General features: G+C 53.2%; 1 protein-coding gene across 1 annotated transcript; it reads left to right on the forward strand.

Annotated features, from left to right (window-relative positions):
- The first annotated feature begins 13873 nt into the window (after positions 1–13873).
- Positions 13874–15281, forward strand: LOC127226554 (transcription factor SOX-1). The gene has a single exon (XM_051190651.1). It carries the CDS (start codon positions 13976–13978, stop codon positions 15149–15151), a length of 1176 nt encoding a protein of 391 aa, XP_051046608.1. The 5' UTR covers positions 13874–13975; the 3' UTR covers positions 15152–15281.
- Positions 15282–15611: the final 330 nt, after the last annotated feature.

Below are 15611 nucleotides of genomic sequence, written 5' to 3' on the forward strand. Positions count from 1 at the left end.
ACCAAGAAGCTAGGTCCATGGCATCTCTAATACTCTGTATGCTTAGCAAAGGAGGAAAGAGCCATGTTTTTCTTGCAGTTCCTTAAAGAAATCTAAGGAACTGGCAGGGCCTGTGTCAGCTGTGTGTCATTCACCCAGAACAAGAAGGGAGGGGTCTCAGGTGATCTGAGAGTCAGAAAGTTACAATGGCAGGGCTCTGGTCACTGCTTACTGCAAAGTGGAAACTGGCCAGAAGCCCCATCATCTTCTAGAGCACCTCCCATGCGGGATGGTGCAGCATAGTCAGGCCAGTTTTCTGGAGGGAAGCCCTGAGACCTTCTAAATTTTCTTAGGCCACATTTTGTGGTACAATCTAAAATTTTTTATTCCCACCTTCAAACTCCATGTGCAAAAACCAAAACCAAACAAGGAGTTTGCAGGACAGGGGGACAAAAGAAAAGACAGTGCATGCCAAGTGGCAAAACTATAGAACTCCACCTATCAGTCATTTTGTGTCATGGTCACATGGCTTGGGGCCCTGGCCTGAAACTGGTGGCTGACATCCAGTATATAAGCTGGACTTCACCAGGAGAAGATGAATTGAATCGGACAGATTTCTCAGGAGATGCAAAGTCTTGTGATTCAAGGTCTTACTGCTGAATAAATAACCCTCTTCTGATGGAAGAAAAAGTGTAGACATTCTCACTCATGAACCAAGTCCATATATTAGAGTACCTAATGGAGAAATACAAAAGCCACAGGGTTCCCCTCCAGCTGCTTTTTCTATGCAGCCTCACATAAGAGTTCTGCCTTATGTCTGGCTGGCAACTTCAGACCTTCAGAGAGGATCCTTGTGTGACAGTAACAGACAGGCCAACCTCTGGAAACCTGAACAAAGATGTTTTTCGAATCTCTGCCTTGAATCCAGAACTTAGCGACTTCTGGTTCCTTCTGTTTTCCACAGCAGTTGACAAAGCCAGGTCTGCCTCAGACGCTGAATTCTGGCTAGGAAAACAATGCTAATGCAACCACTCTGCATTAGTGCCGGCCTCCTTGGCTCTGGCTCTGTCTTAGCCAGACTTAGGATGGCCTTGGACCTGCTATAGTCTCTGCCTCAATCACAGGCCTCTTTGAGATTTCTGCAGCCCCATTCTCCACCCCCCACCCAAAGCCCAGGAAGGCTTGCTGCAGCGTCCAAAAAAAAAAAAAAAAAAAAGCGCTTGTGCACCGCGATCTCTGAAGTGTCCAGGATTTGCAAAGAGCGGCCAGCAGTACCAGAGTTGGGGACTGCATAGCAAAGCCAATGAGAAGTATAATACCTGACCACCCTCACAACCTGGAAAAGTGGCTAACCCCAGGCTTCTCCCGTCCCAAGGTTATATGTCCGTTGCCTAAGACCAGACTGTGACTTGAAGGATCCCGTGTCTTCTCTACAATGAGGACCCGCGTGCACATGAGCTCCCTGTGATGTGGGTTAAACTCCACTTCACAACCCCCATTGATACGGGTTTGACATCTGTTTGCCAGAGTGTTTTGCACTTAGGCTAACACCCACTATTAAATGACAAAACGGTGGCAGCCTGTCAAAGCCAGCTGACTGGCAGCTGCTCCGCTTACAAAAACCATTCAAATATTTGCAGGTTCTGAGGCGTTATGCACTGTTGTACCCAATCTTTCAGTGATTTAACATGTAAAATATAAGTCAAAGTTTTAAATCTGGATCCCAAAATGTTTCCATTTTCCATACAAAAGGAAAGAGCTTCCCGTGTCTGCTGGAATGACTCCAGCTCCAAAGACTCTCCGAATTTCCTGCCCCCAGATTCCCTACACAAACCCGGATTTTATATATATATATATATATATATATATATATATATATATATATATATATATATCCAAACTCCCTCTCCCCTCTCCCTGGTTTTGGGGACATTTGGAATAACTGAGTTAAATTACTTTAAACACCAAGGGAAAGCGGTTTCTCAAAAGTGGATTGAAAAAAAACAAGGGAGAGTCCCCAAGGAACTCCACGGGTTTTATTCCCCCGTCTCTCAGACCAACCTGTCTTTTTGGGGGGAAGCCTTGCTACTGGAGAAAGTATTCCTAGACAACATGTCGATCTGTGAAATCCAGCACACTATGTCCTGTACTTTGCTTCGAAATTTCTCAGTCCGATTAAGAAATAATTTACAAATGACAAAATGCTTGCCGAGATTAAGATCCATGGAGGGAAATCATGTGGGCTTTTGTCTCTGAGATTAGAGCCAGTCGCGGTATCTGCTGAAAGCCTCCGCTGCCAGCAATGGGGGAGGGAAGAGGCTTATGTTTGTCCACAAGAGAGCTTCAGATAAGTCCACACCCACAGCACCCCATGGGGTGAGCAAACGCTTGACGTGTGCGGTGTTTGTATATTTCTTTTTAATATGAGTAACATCTCTCCTTAGGTTGTGAGAGAATTGTAAATCCTTTGGGCAGAACTTGGGGTCATCCCTTTGAAACACTTCCTAGGTAGAGGGTGTGCGTCTTAAGTCCAAAATGCTGACATGGTCCCACAGTTGGGGACCTAAGAGGAAAGGGAGACGGAGGAGCAGACAGAAACTAACTGGAAGCGAGACTTGAGCGGCTTGTAATCAAGCGCCTTCTCGGGTTCTCTCATGTGCTACGCCCCGGGGCAGCAATACCAACACCGTACTTCGGGGTGGGCTGATGGGCACCTTCAGCCTGGCAGCAAAGGCCGGGTACAAGGTTCCATCAGGAGAGGGAGTCACGGCGTGTTGGGGGCGGGGGGGTGGGTGGAGTACCAGGCTGCAAACTCGCTGGCCTCCCGCCCGGCTCCCTTCCGCCAAGCTCTCCGGGACCCCAGTCCCGGGGACTTTTTTTTTCTTTTTCAACCTGGAGAGCTTTGTGTCCACACACTAATCCTTCGACACCGCCTTTGGTTCTCTTGCTCCCCTTGATAGAGGGAGCACTGGAGGGAGGGGGATATTGAGGAGTAGGGGGGGTGCCCCTCCCCTCTCAGGGGGAGGCCTGGCGCGGCGCCCACGGCCAAGGTATCCCCTCAGTGAGACAACAAAGCTCCAGCCGGGAGCAGAGCCGAGGGGAGCCCACGGCGAGGAAGCGGAGGGGGCGGAGGGGGTGCACTGTTCAAATCCAGCGCAATGACCGCGCTGACTCAGAAGTGCGGGCGGGGGCGTCCCCCACCACGAGAGGTAGGGAAAGCCGGGAGGGCAGCTCCAGGTGAAAGTCGCCGCCCGTGGGATGCCACAAGTGACAGCTGAAGACGGGCGGGGGTGGCGATCGCCGCTGGGGGAGGGTACGGGGTCCCCCGCGGCCTCAGGGTCCGGAACCTCTGCGGGCGGGCGGGGAGGCGGGCGAGGGCGAATGGGGAGCTGCGGGGACCCGGCTGGGGAGCGGCTAGAAGAGGGCGAGTGGCGGCTCCACCTCCCCGCTCCGCTCGGCGTCCCAGCTGCTGGGGAAGCAACGGCTCCCTTCTATTCACTGCCGAGCAGGAACAAAAACGCGGCTATTTATTAGAATGCTTGTTTGGTATTGTTCAGTGCCACACAAAAGGCGCTTCATTATGTGGCGGGATCCCCCCTTTTCCAGAGAGAAACAATAACCTGAAATTGTCTTGCGAGTCTTTTCTATCAATAATAAATTTCATTTTCTTGTCTCTCTAGCCTGCAGTGTGTGCGTCTGCAAGTGTGTGTGCCGAGGAGCGGAGGAGCTTGTGCTAGCAAGTGTGCGAGCGGGGGTGAGCGTGTGAGTGTGCGTGCGCGTGGCGCGGGCGCCGTAGCCGCCAGGAGCCTGGCCGGGCCGGGGTCCTCGGGCTTCAGCGCGTGCGCTTGGCCTGCGGGGCGCCCAGGTCCCCCGCGGCCGGCGACCAGACAGGGCTGTGGAGGTAGAGGCCAGCCAAGCGGTGCGGGCCCGCCGGGCTGCAGGAAGAACTAACTGTAAGTGTGTCTCGAACTCGCGCGGGGACTTCACCAGCCGGGCGGGGACCGGTGGCGGGAGAGGCGCGGGCAGGGGGCGCGGGTCTCCGCAGGCACTTTCCACCAGGATGTTGGGGGAGGGGGGGCTCGCAGGTTTCTGGCCTCAATGGGGGAGCGGCCCGATAAGGCAGTGACGTTCGCAAGTGGACTCTGGGGTCTACTGGTCATTTTCTTATATGTGTATTCACTCCTTCACTGGTCGTCAGCCTTTTGGATCGGCCAACGCCATGTCTAGGATCGGAGGTGGAGGGAGGTCCAGCCAGTGGCCTTGGGGGCAAGATTTAGTGGGGGGGTGGCCCTTCTCGTGGGGGTCATTTGCCTCTGCCCCGCCCCAGCCCTGGCATGGCCAGGCTGCGGGATGTCTGCCACCACTCTAGGCCGCGCCAAGAACTTAACCCATGGGTTGAAATAACCTTCTAAAAATTAACATGTTGAAGCGCGTGCCACTTAGTGAGGTGTTTCGGGCAAAGAATCAATTTAACTTTGACTGACCGACAGACTTGACTGTATTAATTTTGCTACCAAAAAAAAAATTAATCATCCCGGGAGCCCTCGACACGCAGAGAGTACCTTTGGACCGGGTGCCTGCCCAATCCTGGAGAGCGACCCAGAGAACGCACAGCTGAGGTGGGGGGCGGGTAATCCTGACCCAGAGGCCCGGCCTGGGTAGTGGCATCCTCCCTCGTCAAGCGAAAGTCGCCGGCGTTGGTTTTGGATTAAACTTGTGCGCACTCAGAAATATCCAGGTCCTAGTTAACTACCCTCATCTGCCGCCTCTTTACTAGGTTCGAGTAGCCAGGGGGTGAAAGTATACCGCAACTTTCAGAAGTGAAATGGGTTTTCCGGTGTGGCCTAGAGTTGATGAACACGGCAGGGGAGGAGGGGGGCAGACCCAGCAGCATCGACCTAGGCAGAGACCAGACAGGCCGCCTCCACTGGCAGGAAACAGGTGTTTGAACGCGATAGAGGCCTCCAGTCAATTAACCCATTAAAAGCCCGCTTTGTGCCATTGATTTCCTGCAGTGCGGAGGGGCCCAGCTTTCTAGATGCGCCTTTGTGAAAAACTGGCGTTGGAAGGGAGCTGCATTCATGACACCTCGCAGGTTCAGAGGAACCCGGGGAAGCACCCGCCTCCTCAGTGGCTTGGGCTGGAGATGAAGAGTCCTGCTCTTTTTATCTCCAGAAGCCCGGAGATGGATGCCGCTGGTAGCGGAGTGGGAAACACCGGCAACGGATCAGCCACAGGCCCTGTCGAATTGGGCTGTGAATATGCCTGAGGATAAGTTCAGGATCCTTAGAAAAGAGGAAAGTGAAAGCACCCCTCTCTCCCTTGCTTTGCCAGATTTCCTTGCCTACCAGGCTTTGGGTAGAGCCAGGCAGGCTGTGTGGCTCTACCTGAACAAGGACCTGCTTGCCACGGGGAGGGAGGGGATGTTCAGGTGCCCAGAGAAGTTAAACAGAAAGTCACCAGGTGGCTTCCCTGCTGGGCCCCACTAAAGAGTTGGAGCCAAAGCTTGGAACTTAAAGCTTGGGGCTGGAAAGGAGACTGAGGTGGAAGAAAGTAGCGTCCCGCAAGAAGCCCCCAGGTGGCCTACTGGGTTTCCCACCTCACTTTCTCCCCCCCCCCCCCCCCCCCCAGCAACGAGCCAAACCCCGCAGGGGTCTAGAGAGAGAACAGCAGATGATCAACTGTAGGAATGGGGGCGGGGCATGTCCAGTCTGTACTCCATAAGATATGCCTGTGCATTCTGTGTTACAGACACAATTTTAGATCACTTTAAAGGTCCAAAATAGCTGGGGTTCAAACACTCCTCTCCTGCTGCCTGCTAGGATTCTTTGTCCTTCTGAAATCCAGAGTTGGTACCTGACCTAGGAATAGCCAGTCCCTGAGGGAGAGATAGGGCTTTTCTGGGGGACAGTGAGGGGTGCTGACTCCAGCCCTTAGCCAATTTTATAGAAACCTCACCCCTTTCCCCTTCACTCCTAAGTTAAGAGTTAGGACTCAAAGGCCACCTAAAACCCTACATGCTGTTCCCCCAGCTTTGAACTTCCTTCCCCAAAAGGTCTAGAGTCCTAAAGGGCATCTGAGCCCTGGAAGGTGGTGGGCTACGATCTTCCTCCAACCCTCCTGTCCTACCCCAAAGGCTCCTGTGCACAGCAGTTGGTCAACGGGCCTTCTCTCTCCAACCCCAGGGAAATCTGATTTCTGCTGGTGAACCAGCTGGTTTGTATCTTTGCAAGGGAAGATGAATGGCATTCAGATGGGGCAAAGGGGTCCTCCATTAGCCCCTCACAGGGCAGCAAAGCCCTTCCCACGGCCTGAGATAGTCGCAGACCTACTTTCCCAGTTCGCTACTTTCTGAAGTAAAGCAGGGCGCATGACTGAAAGGGCTTGAAATTGTGTCAGAGTGATGTTTTAATCTCACTGAAAAGTGTATGAAAGGACAAGATGTGATTTATGTGAGCCGCTCCGATGAAAGGCAAGATTGGAGCGGATGGGCTTTCACTGACGCGAGCCTCGTGCCATGTTTATATTGCAGCCTCTGTAGCTAATCTAATTTGCAATAACTGGCATGGCCTGTAAAGGGGGGAAAGCATCTCTGATTTCACTTTATTCCTCTTCATATAGAAATTCCTTATGACTTGTCTCCTCTTGTGAGGGGTACCTTTTCTATTTGGGGGCTAATGAGAGAGAATGTGAGAAAGCCACACTTGCATATTCCAAGTGTGGCTTTCTTGCACACAGCCCTGGTCATAAACACCTTTGGGCTTGATGGCCACCGTACAGAGCTGAAACATGATTTCAGATGGAACAGTTACCATTACCACCCCCTAATATGTCACAGTTCACCTTGCCCTCCACTCTCCAGGCAGCATGGACTGCACGCTTGTCTGCTCAGCCCAAGAATTTTGGTGTTAAAGATTTCTTTGGGAATGTCCCTTAATCAGAGTTTAAGCTCTGCAAATTTTGATTTGAGCAGCCATGAAGTTCCAGCATTCAGAGAAGTTCCTTCTTGTGCAGAAGCTTTCTATGGCTTTAGGGAAAAGCCCAGCACCCCTTCACTGGGAGGAGAGCTTGAATCTCATGATCGCATCTAACTTAACCAGCATTCTTTATCGGGAAGACACAACATGCATTGGAAAATTACAACTTTTGCACAATGTAAAAAAGGTGTATTCAAACTGTTAATTACGGGGGTTGAGTAAATGAAACTTTCACAGTGACCCATTTAATTTTGCAGTAATTGCTGACAAAATAAGACACGGATGAATCACAATACAGTATATTTATCTTGAAGGAGAATATTGTGTGGATGTAGTTAAACCAAAGACTAAGAGAAAATTTAAGAATGGCGGCAGAAAATTTTAAAGTACATAAAAAAAAAAATCACACCCTGTAAACATCTGGGTTAAAACCTTGGAAAACGCGGCTTCTGTGACTTTTCTGAAAAGCGCAACCAAATTTCAGAGGCAACTGCGCCTTTCCTCAAAACCCTAGGCTCGCCATGAGCCCTCTTCTAAGCAGGGTCAGGCTGAGCACAAATTTTGAGTATAGTCGAAATCTAACAGCAAAAGAGGGCGGCAAAGGAAAGTCCTAGCCCAAGCAAAATCCCGCATCTGACAGATGCTGGGTGGAAAGTAGTGGGCAGGTTGACCCTGAAATAGCGTCTAGCCCAGGCAGACAGAATGAGAAGGTAGAAGAGGGGTCACCCATGCCCCTGGCACAATTTTCCTCCACGAAGGCGAATTCAAGCGAATGTTTTTGGGTTATTGTTTGTTTGTTTTGTTTTGTATTGGGGGGTTGGGGTTTTTTTGGTTTTGTTTTTGTTTTTCTTTCCCGTTCTTTTGCAGAAAGGGAAGTAGGCCCACACCCTCTAATTTCTGACCTTCTCCTATAGTCCAGCGCCAAGCAAGGGCCCAGACAAGGACAAGGGGGACAAGATGTTGGGCACGAGCCTGGGCACCCACTAGATTTGTCCTTCTCTATTGGCATTGACACGGGAGTGCCGACAGGCAGCAATACTACCAGAGCCTGGCTCACCCAGGGTGCCGGCAGAGAACCGCTTGGGTAGAACTGCCCTCTTCCGAGTACTAGTGCCAGGGGAGCTGTGCTGTAGACGCCTGGCCGGCACTCGCCATGGGTAGGGGACCGGGCAGCGCTAGCTCTTTCAATGACCACTGGATGGAAAGGCATAGTAGCTAGCTGCTGGAGGCTCATCCCTCCTGTAGGGATGGATTTGGGCTGAGTGGATAGATTCGGACATCTGGTGCCCAGGTGTACCAGCAAGGTAGGCCTGCGAAATTCTTGTCAGAAAATTTCACGCGGCAGAAGTGGGCGCTCTGTTCCAAACCCGCAAGGCCTGGCACCCAGCGGCGGGCATCTTGGTTGCTTCTTTCCCCAGCACCCGCAGCTCTGGGGAGAGAGGACGCGATGCCCCCTTGGGTTCCAGGCTTTCCTCCCCTCTTTCATTCATAAACCTGGTGGCTACAGACGCAGCTTGAATATTGACGTCTCTCCCCCGACTGCTCCGCCGTTAACCCAATTACAGAATTCATCAAGAACTGTGTTGAATTATCTCTTTCCATACAGTATCAGCATTAGCCTAATTAAAAGCTATAATGTCTGATATAATGATTAAATCGTTAGCTCTGCTGTAGGGAAGCAATATTTTGTTTTCCCTTCAATTAGAAGCTGATTGAGGTTTTCAGAGCAGGTCAGCTGTGAAATTTGAATTATATGTGTGAGTACTGCTCACAGGGTGAGCCCCTACTCGAAGCTCCCAGAGATTCTCCGAATGCTTCCACCCAGAGAGCCAGGAGGCATGCTCGTACACACAGTGCAGCTCTGGATTGTGTGTGCCGGTCGCCAGGCTGAAGGCTGGAACTGGAGCCTGGCAGCCTAGACGCGAGGACTTTATTTACCCATTTCCCACAGGCGCTCTTGCGGCGGCTCCCTAAACTCAGACGCCGCGATTCAGAGGAGAGGAGTCTTTGCTTTCAAGCTGAAAGCGACTCGGGAGATGGGCTTTGCCGGATGCTGGAAAAGACGTGGGGATCGCCCAAAGTTCTTTATTTGTGGGTGAATCTTTTCCTTTGTCCCCACCCGACTTTCCCCGCTTTTCTCGATTTTGTTCCTTTCCCTCTTTTAAAACAAATCAGCAACAACGAACAGACCGCGCAGCTTTGTAATTGGGATCCTTTGGTTGTTTGCGAAGAACCCCCCAAGTTAGTTCGGGCTGGGCCCCAGGAGATCGGCTGAGAAGGCTTAGAGATGACCCAGAGGAAAGGCGCCCCACCTAGAGCTCCCGGTCAGAGGTGCGCGCTGAAACTCAAACCCTGTACTGGCGGGTAGCCAACCCTCTCGTGGCGCTGCGGTAGCCATAGCTGGGCGAGGGGCGCCTCTGCCACACAGGTGACAGCCGGAGGTTCCTCCGCGAGGACAGAGAAGGTGGTGGCAACCAGCAGACGGCGATCGCGGCCCGCGCCACGGGCAGGGTCCACACTGACAAGCCTAGGGGCTTCGGGCTCCAGCGCGTTGCCCTCCACCTCTTGCTTGCAGGTCCCGGGATGGAGCTACAACCTCCGAGCATGCTCCTGTCGGATTTGCTTTCCTCCCCCTTGGCCGGTAATCTGCGCCTCCTGTTGGCCGAGTTGACCTCGGAGGCATTTTCCAACTTGCAGTATTCTTTCCCTGTCCTGAGTTTTCTTTACTGCCGCCACCTTCTGCTAAACGTTACTCTTTGCCGCTCCACAGTCATGCCTAAAAACTGATGGTTAGCTAGAGATCTTCAACTATTCTTTCAGCCCCTCGAGGGTACTTCAGAGCCTGGAAATCTTTGCCCCTGGGAGTTCCCAGGAGGCACCTCCACGTGTCCTCTGTCCTCCAAGTGGCTCACCAGCCTTTGAAGGTCTTGTTCTGAACATGGCCAGGAGATTGTCACCAGGGCAAATAGTCTGGACCTCCCATGGAATAATTTCTAGTCTTGCACAGTCCCCATGAACTTAACTTGTTCGAAGCTTGTAATGCTGATCATAGCTGGCCTTTAAAGGGGGGGGGGACAAAGGGTTCTGTCCACAAGGGCCCTCTTTGCAACAAACATTTCTCATGAGCATAAAGTTGTGTGTAAGAGAGTGAAAGTACTGGTGATTCAACGTCAGGGTTTCCAGTTCATGGTGTTTAAAATCCAGGACTCCGGTTTATTTGAAAGTCAAGGCTTTTGTGCAAAAGCTTAAACACAACATTTCCATATATACACACCTTCATAATTTACCTATGCTCATTTACAAATATAGGCACACATAATTTCCTCTGGCAATGGATTGACCTGAATTTTCTGAGGATTATAACCACAGGTTGACTAAAAACTTAGCTACTATTCTAAGTGGGTCTTTGGCATTTTGAGCAATGGCACAGTGAAATTTCTGAGTTGCTGAAGGAACAGAATTGGTCAATTAACAGTGGAAGTAAACCTTGACTTGGATTCTGGACTTTCTCTAGTGTTACTTGAACATAGTAAGTCAGTCTTCATATCATCAAGAATATAGTTTTTAGGATGACATTAAGCTGGGAGGCAGCCCCACCAAGCTGGCTGGGGGACGATGGGAAGCAGACAGAAATATTTAAAGAGAGAGAGAGAGAGAGAGAGAGAGAGAGAGAGAGAGAGCACCTTTGGGGAAGTGAGCATAGAAGAATCCAGAACCAGAGGCTTCCAGAAGTTGTCACTGACAGGAGTTGCAGTGTTTGTCACTGCTCATCCAGGACAGAAGGCACAAGGAGATCTGGCACACCATGCTCACCACTGCTTAGCTGGCATGACTGCTGTCAATCTTCCCATACTGACAAGTTACACCTGTATCTCTGATTTCCTGCTTCTGCAGGTGGCACCCACTGGGTTTGCATTGGCTTGGGCTGGGAACAGTTTATTACTAAACCGGGCTTCCGAAGAGTGGTACCCAGAATAGCAAGCACCAACATGGTTGCATGCAATGTGATGTCATTTACCTCCTATTTAGATGTTCTGGAGAACAAGGGTAACATCCTATTTTGAAACAATGTTCAAGGCTTGGTAGAAAGAAATCAGACCATTTCAAAGTCATCTATCCAAGTTCCCCAAAGCATAAAGCATTCCTGCAAGGCTCACTGGAGTGCAGGGTGTTTGTAAAATAAATTGCCCCATTGATATGGAAAACAATGTGCCAAGCTTTATTCATACAAAGCGTTTTCAGGGGGTCTTTGGCTATTTAGTTTAAAATCTAAATTGAAAAGCACAGGAAAGAAATCTTTCAATTGCTAAGTGGATAATATAGTTTATAATTTGTAAAGTGTTTCCTTTATTTCAGTCTTGCTGACTTCTCCTAACACAGTGGATCTCTCTGCACACCCATCGCCTCCTAAATTATCAAAGGAAAATGGTCCTACCAAATTCTTAAACAACATTCCTGTTGGTTTTTGTTCATTTACAATGTAACTGATATTCGCAGGTAGTTCATGAAACAGGTCAAAAGATTTAATAAACATGATTGCAGATTTAAGAAAGCAGCTGAAAACTAAGCTTAAAACCTGGATGTTTATAAAAATGTGAAACGATGTTTCCTTTCTAGCATAATTCTGTATTATTTGATGAGTTTAGTAAGTACTGGATGGCCTGAAATCAAAGTTCAGTTGGCAGAGGGATGGATTTGCTACTGCACTGTGCTCTAACCAACCTGGGAGAAAAAGAAAATAAACCAATGTAATAATCATAGCAAGGAAGCAATGGGGCCAGGGAATTCACAGCCTCAGATATTTTTGCTAACAGAAAAAAAAAAAAAACTGTCTTATGCTCAACGCCCAACACACTGGGACATCCTTATTCTTCCTATTATCCGTTATCTCTGCCATCAGAAGAGCCTTGGGATTACACACAGGGCTGTTGCAAGCATTCTCCAAGGCCTGCCTTGCACAACAGCAATCTCCTGAGGCACCTTTCTCCCAGGAGTAAAAACACACCCTCTATTTCCACCCCACCCCACCCCAGGACGCCTGAAGAACTTCTGCTTTTAAATAAAACCCCCACCTTTCTCTTGGAAATGGCGGTCTGAACCCATGTTGGCTGAGGTTGGGTTGGAAATTTCCTGTACACCCCGGAAGCATACTTGCTCTGAGATTCAAGAATTACAGCCATATGTGGTATGCCTTGATCACCCCAGAACTGGCTTTCCCCCCACCCCCGCAACGTAGGAAGAAACAAAACAAAAGGGCAACACTGTCACCTGATAGGAGGCACCCTTGCAATTGGGTTTCAGCATCCCCCTCCCACATCCCGAGTTCACACCGTATTCCAAGTCCTGGGAGTACCGCTCCAGAAAAGAATGGGGTTGATAAGAATTCTTTCGCTGTTTCAACAAACTTTTTTGACTGATGAAGTGATTAGATTCCAGATAGAATATGTTTTTGACCTTCGCAGAAATTCAAGAGGAGAAAGTAAGTCGGGAAGTGTACCTGACTATAACACCCCGATCCACTAAAAGACACTCCCCTCCCAAAGAAAGTTCAGGGTAAATAAGGAAGCTGTGAGTCCTGCTTTACCCAAAAGAGGCTGCACCTCCATCCACGGAGACCCGAATTACAGATCCGGGATCTGGAAAGGCCTTTGCTAGATCAGGCTTTGGAGAACGCACTGCGTGCCGGGGGTGAGACAGACTGCGTGGCCTGAAAACCAGCAGTGGTGCATTGGGCTTAAGCTCCCCCTCGGAAGATCTCCCCCGCAACGCAGTTATTCTGCTTTCCAGCTGAGAGCAAAGTGCGGCCTCTACCTCCAACTTTCTCCTTCCCTGCCGGCGCAGAGTTGGCTAGCTGGGGACAAGGGACAAGGGAGGAGCTGGGTCTCCAATGAACGCATTTAAACACGACCCAGGGCTATATCTCCCCCCCCCGCCTCCCCCGACAGCGATTCTTTCTTCCTCTTGGTTTTCAACCCAATCGTTAATCATTCGGAGCGCGCGGGAGGGGAGAGGAGAAGGGGGCGAGCACCGGGTTCGCCGCCATCGCCGCCGCCGCGCGCGCGCTCAGGAAGCAGTGTGGCTGTGACCCCGCCCCCCCGCGCCCCCTTTTCCCCCTCCTTCCTGCCCTTGCTTCCCCCCCTCTTCTCCTCCTCCACCTCCTTGCTCTGCCGCCCGCGCCCAGTGTATCTACTCCCTCCCCACGTCACTCGCCAGCGCGCCATGCAAATCAACGCCGCCGGCGGCTCCCATTGGCCGCGGCGCGCTCATTTAATGGCAGCCCGGGCCCGGTGTATGGCTGCTGGGCCCCCCGCGCCACCGGCCCCGCGTGCGCCTCCGCTCCGAGCGCACGGCCCCGGGCAGGCAGCGGACAGCTTGTCCTGGGTGCAACGGCCCGACTCTCCGGCTCTCTGCGCGCGTTGGCCCTCCCACCGCTGTCCCTAACCCCCTCCCTAGCTGAACCGCGATCGCCCCCACCGAACCCCCCTCCGAGTCCCGCTTAGAGCCTGGCCCTCCCCAGGCACCTGGGACCAGCACATGCCCAGCGCACGCGGCACGCCGCCCTGCTAGAAGTTGCGGCCCCGGAGTTAGAAGCCGCCAAGGAAGCCAGCACTGGAAAGAGACTTCGAGTGGCCAACAGGAGGCAGCGAACCCGGGGTCGGGCCCAGTGGCACCGCTTCAGAGCCAGAAAGTGGAATCTCAACTTAGCCACGACTGCACCTGTTTGCACAGCTCAGCCGAGAGCGCCCGGACTCCGGCGGCAGCTGCGATCATCCTGGCCGTCGGCCTCTTTGGCAAGTGGTTTGTGCACCCTGAGAAACTTTCCACCTGCGAGCTGGACCCGCGCTAAGTGCATGTGCTTTTGCCTCTTTTTTGTTGTTGCCTCCACCCAACCCCCTTCTCTCTGCTAGCACCCCCCCAGTCTCTCTGGGCTGATCCTCTCTCCACCCACCCACCCCCACCCGGCCGTCTATGCTCCAGGCCTTCTCTTTGCGGTGCCGGTGAACCCGCGAGCCGCCCAGATGTACAGCATGATGATGGAGACCGATCTGCACTCGCCCGGCGGCGCCCAGGCGCCCACGAACCTCACGGGCCCGGCCGGGGCGGGCGGGGGCGGTGGTGGGGGCGGGGGTGGCGGCGGCGGCGGGGGCACCAAGGCCAACCAGGATCGGGTCAAGCGGCCCATGAACGCCTTCATGGTGTGGTCCCGCGGACAGAGACGCAAGATGGCCCAGGAGAACCCCAAGATGCACAACTCGGAAATCAGCAAGCGCCTGGGGGCCGAATGGAAGGTCATGTCCGAGGCTGAGAAAAGGCCGTTCATCGACGAGGCCAAGCGACTGCGCGCGTTGCACATGAAGGAGCACCCGGATTACAAGTACCGGCCGCGCCGTAAGACCAAGACGTTGCTCAAGAAGGACAAGTACTCGCTGGCCGGTGGGCTGCTGGCGGCCGGCGCAGGTGGCGGTGGTGCGGCCGTGGCCATGGGCGTGGGCGTGGGCGTCGGGGCGGCGGCCGTGGGCCAGCGCCTGGAGAGCCCTGGTGGCGCGGCGGGAGGCGGCTACGCGCACGTCAACGGCTGGGCAAACGGCGCCTACCCCGGCTCGGTAGCCGCGGCAGCCGCGGCCGCAGCCATGATGCAGGAGGCACAGCTAGCCTACGGGCAGCACCCCGGCGCGGGCGGCGCGCACCCGCACGCGCACCCGGCGCATCCTCACCCGCACCATCCTCACGCGCATCCTCACAACCCGCAGCCCATGCACCGCTACGACATGGGCGCACTGCAGTACAGCCCCATCTCCAACTCTCAGGGCTACATGAGCGCGTCGCCTTCGGGCTACGGCGGCATCCCCTACGGCGCCGCAGCCGCCGCCGCCGCAGCTGCTGGCGGCGCGCACCAGAACTCGGCTGTGGCGGCCGCGGCGGCTGCAGCGGCAGCATCCTCGGGTGCCCTAGGCGCCCTGGGCTCGCTAGTCAAGTCAGAGCCCAGCGGCAGTCCGCCGGCCCCCGCGCACTCGCGGGCGCCGTGCCCGGGGGACCTCCGCGAGATGATCAGCATGTACCTGCCCGCTGGGGAGGGTGGCGACCCGGCGGCGGCAGCGGCTGCCGCGGCCCAAAGCCGGCTGCACTCGCTGCCACAGCACTACCAAGGCGCGGGCGCGGGCGTCAACGGCACGGTGCCCCTGACGCATATCTAGCGCTCCGGGGACGCCGGGGACACTGTGGCTCGAGGCTGCCAACCCGGCGACGACGAGCGTGAGACCTGCGCCAGAACCTCCAGAGCTCTACTTTGTACAGACGTCTTCACGTTCTTGTAAAAAAAGACGGCTCTGGAAAACGGACCGCCAGGTGACGTCTGCCCTCTCTCACCTTTCCCGGGACTCCGAGGCGCTGACACCAGACTGGCATCTTAGACTGAACTTTGGTGTTTTCACGAAACCTTTTGTACAGTATTTATCGTCCGCAGTGGAAGCACACAGCTTTTTCTCGGCTCGGGAGGACAAAAGACAAAACCCAGCGAGGCGATGCCAACTTTTGTATGACTGCCGGCACTGTAACTTTCTCCGGGATTTGCTTCCCTCTGGCTCTCCTGCCTGAGGCCGAGTGATGGACCTCGAGCTGTTCTCACTTGTTATAAATGTAGTAAGGCAGATCCAA

This window comes from Phodopus roborovskii, unplaced genomic scaffold (assembly GCF_943737965.1).
Source record: "Phodopus roborovskii unplaced genomic scaffold, PHOROB, whole genome shotgun sequence".
Taxonomy (NCBI): domain Eukaryota; kingdom Metazoa; phylum Chordata; class Mammalia; order Rodentia; family Cricetidae; genus Phodopus; species Phodopus roborovskii.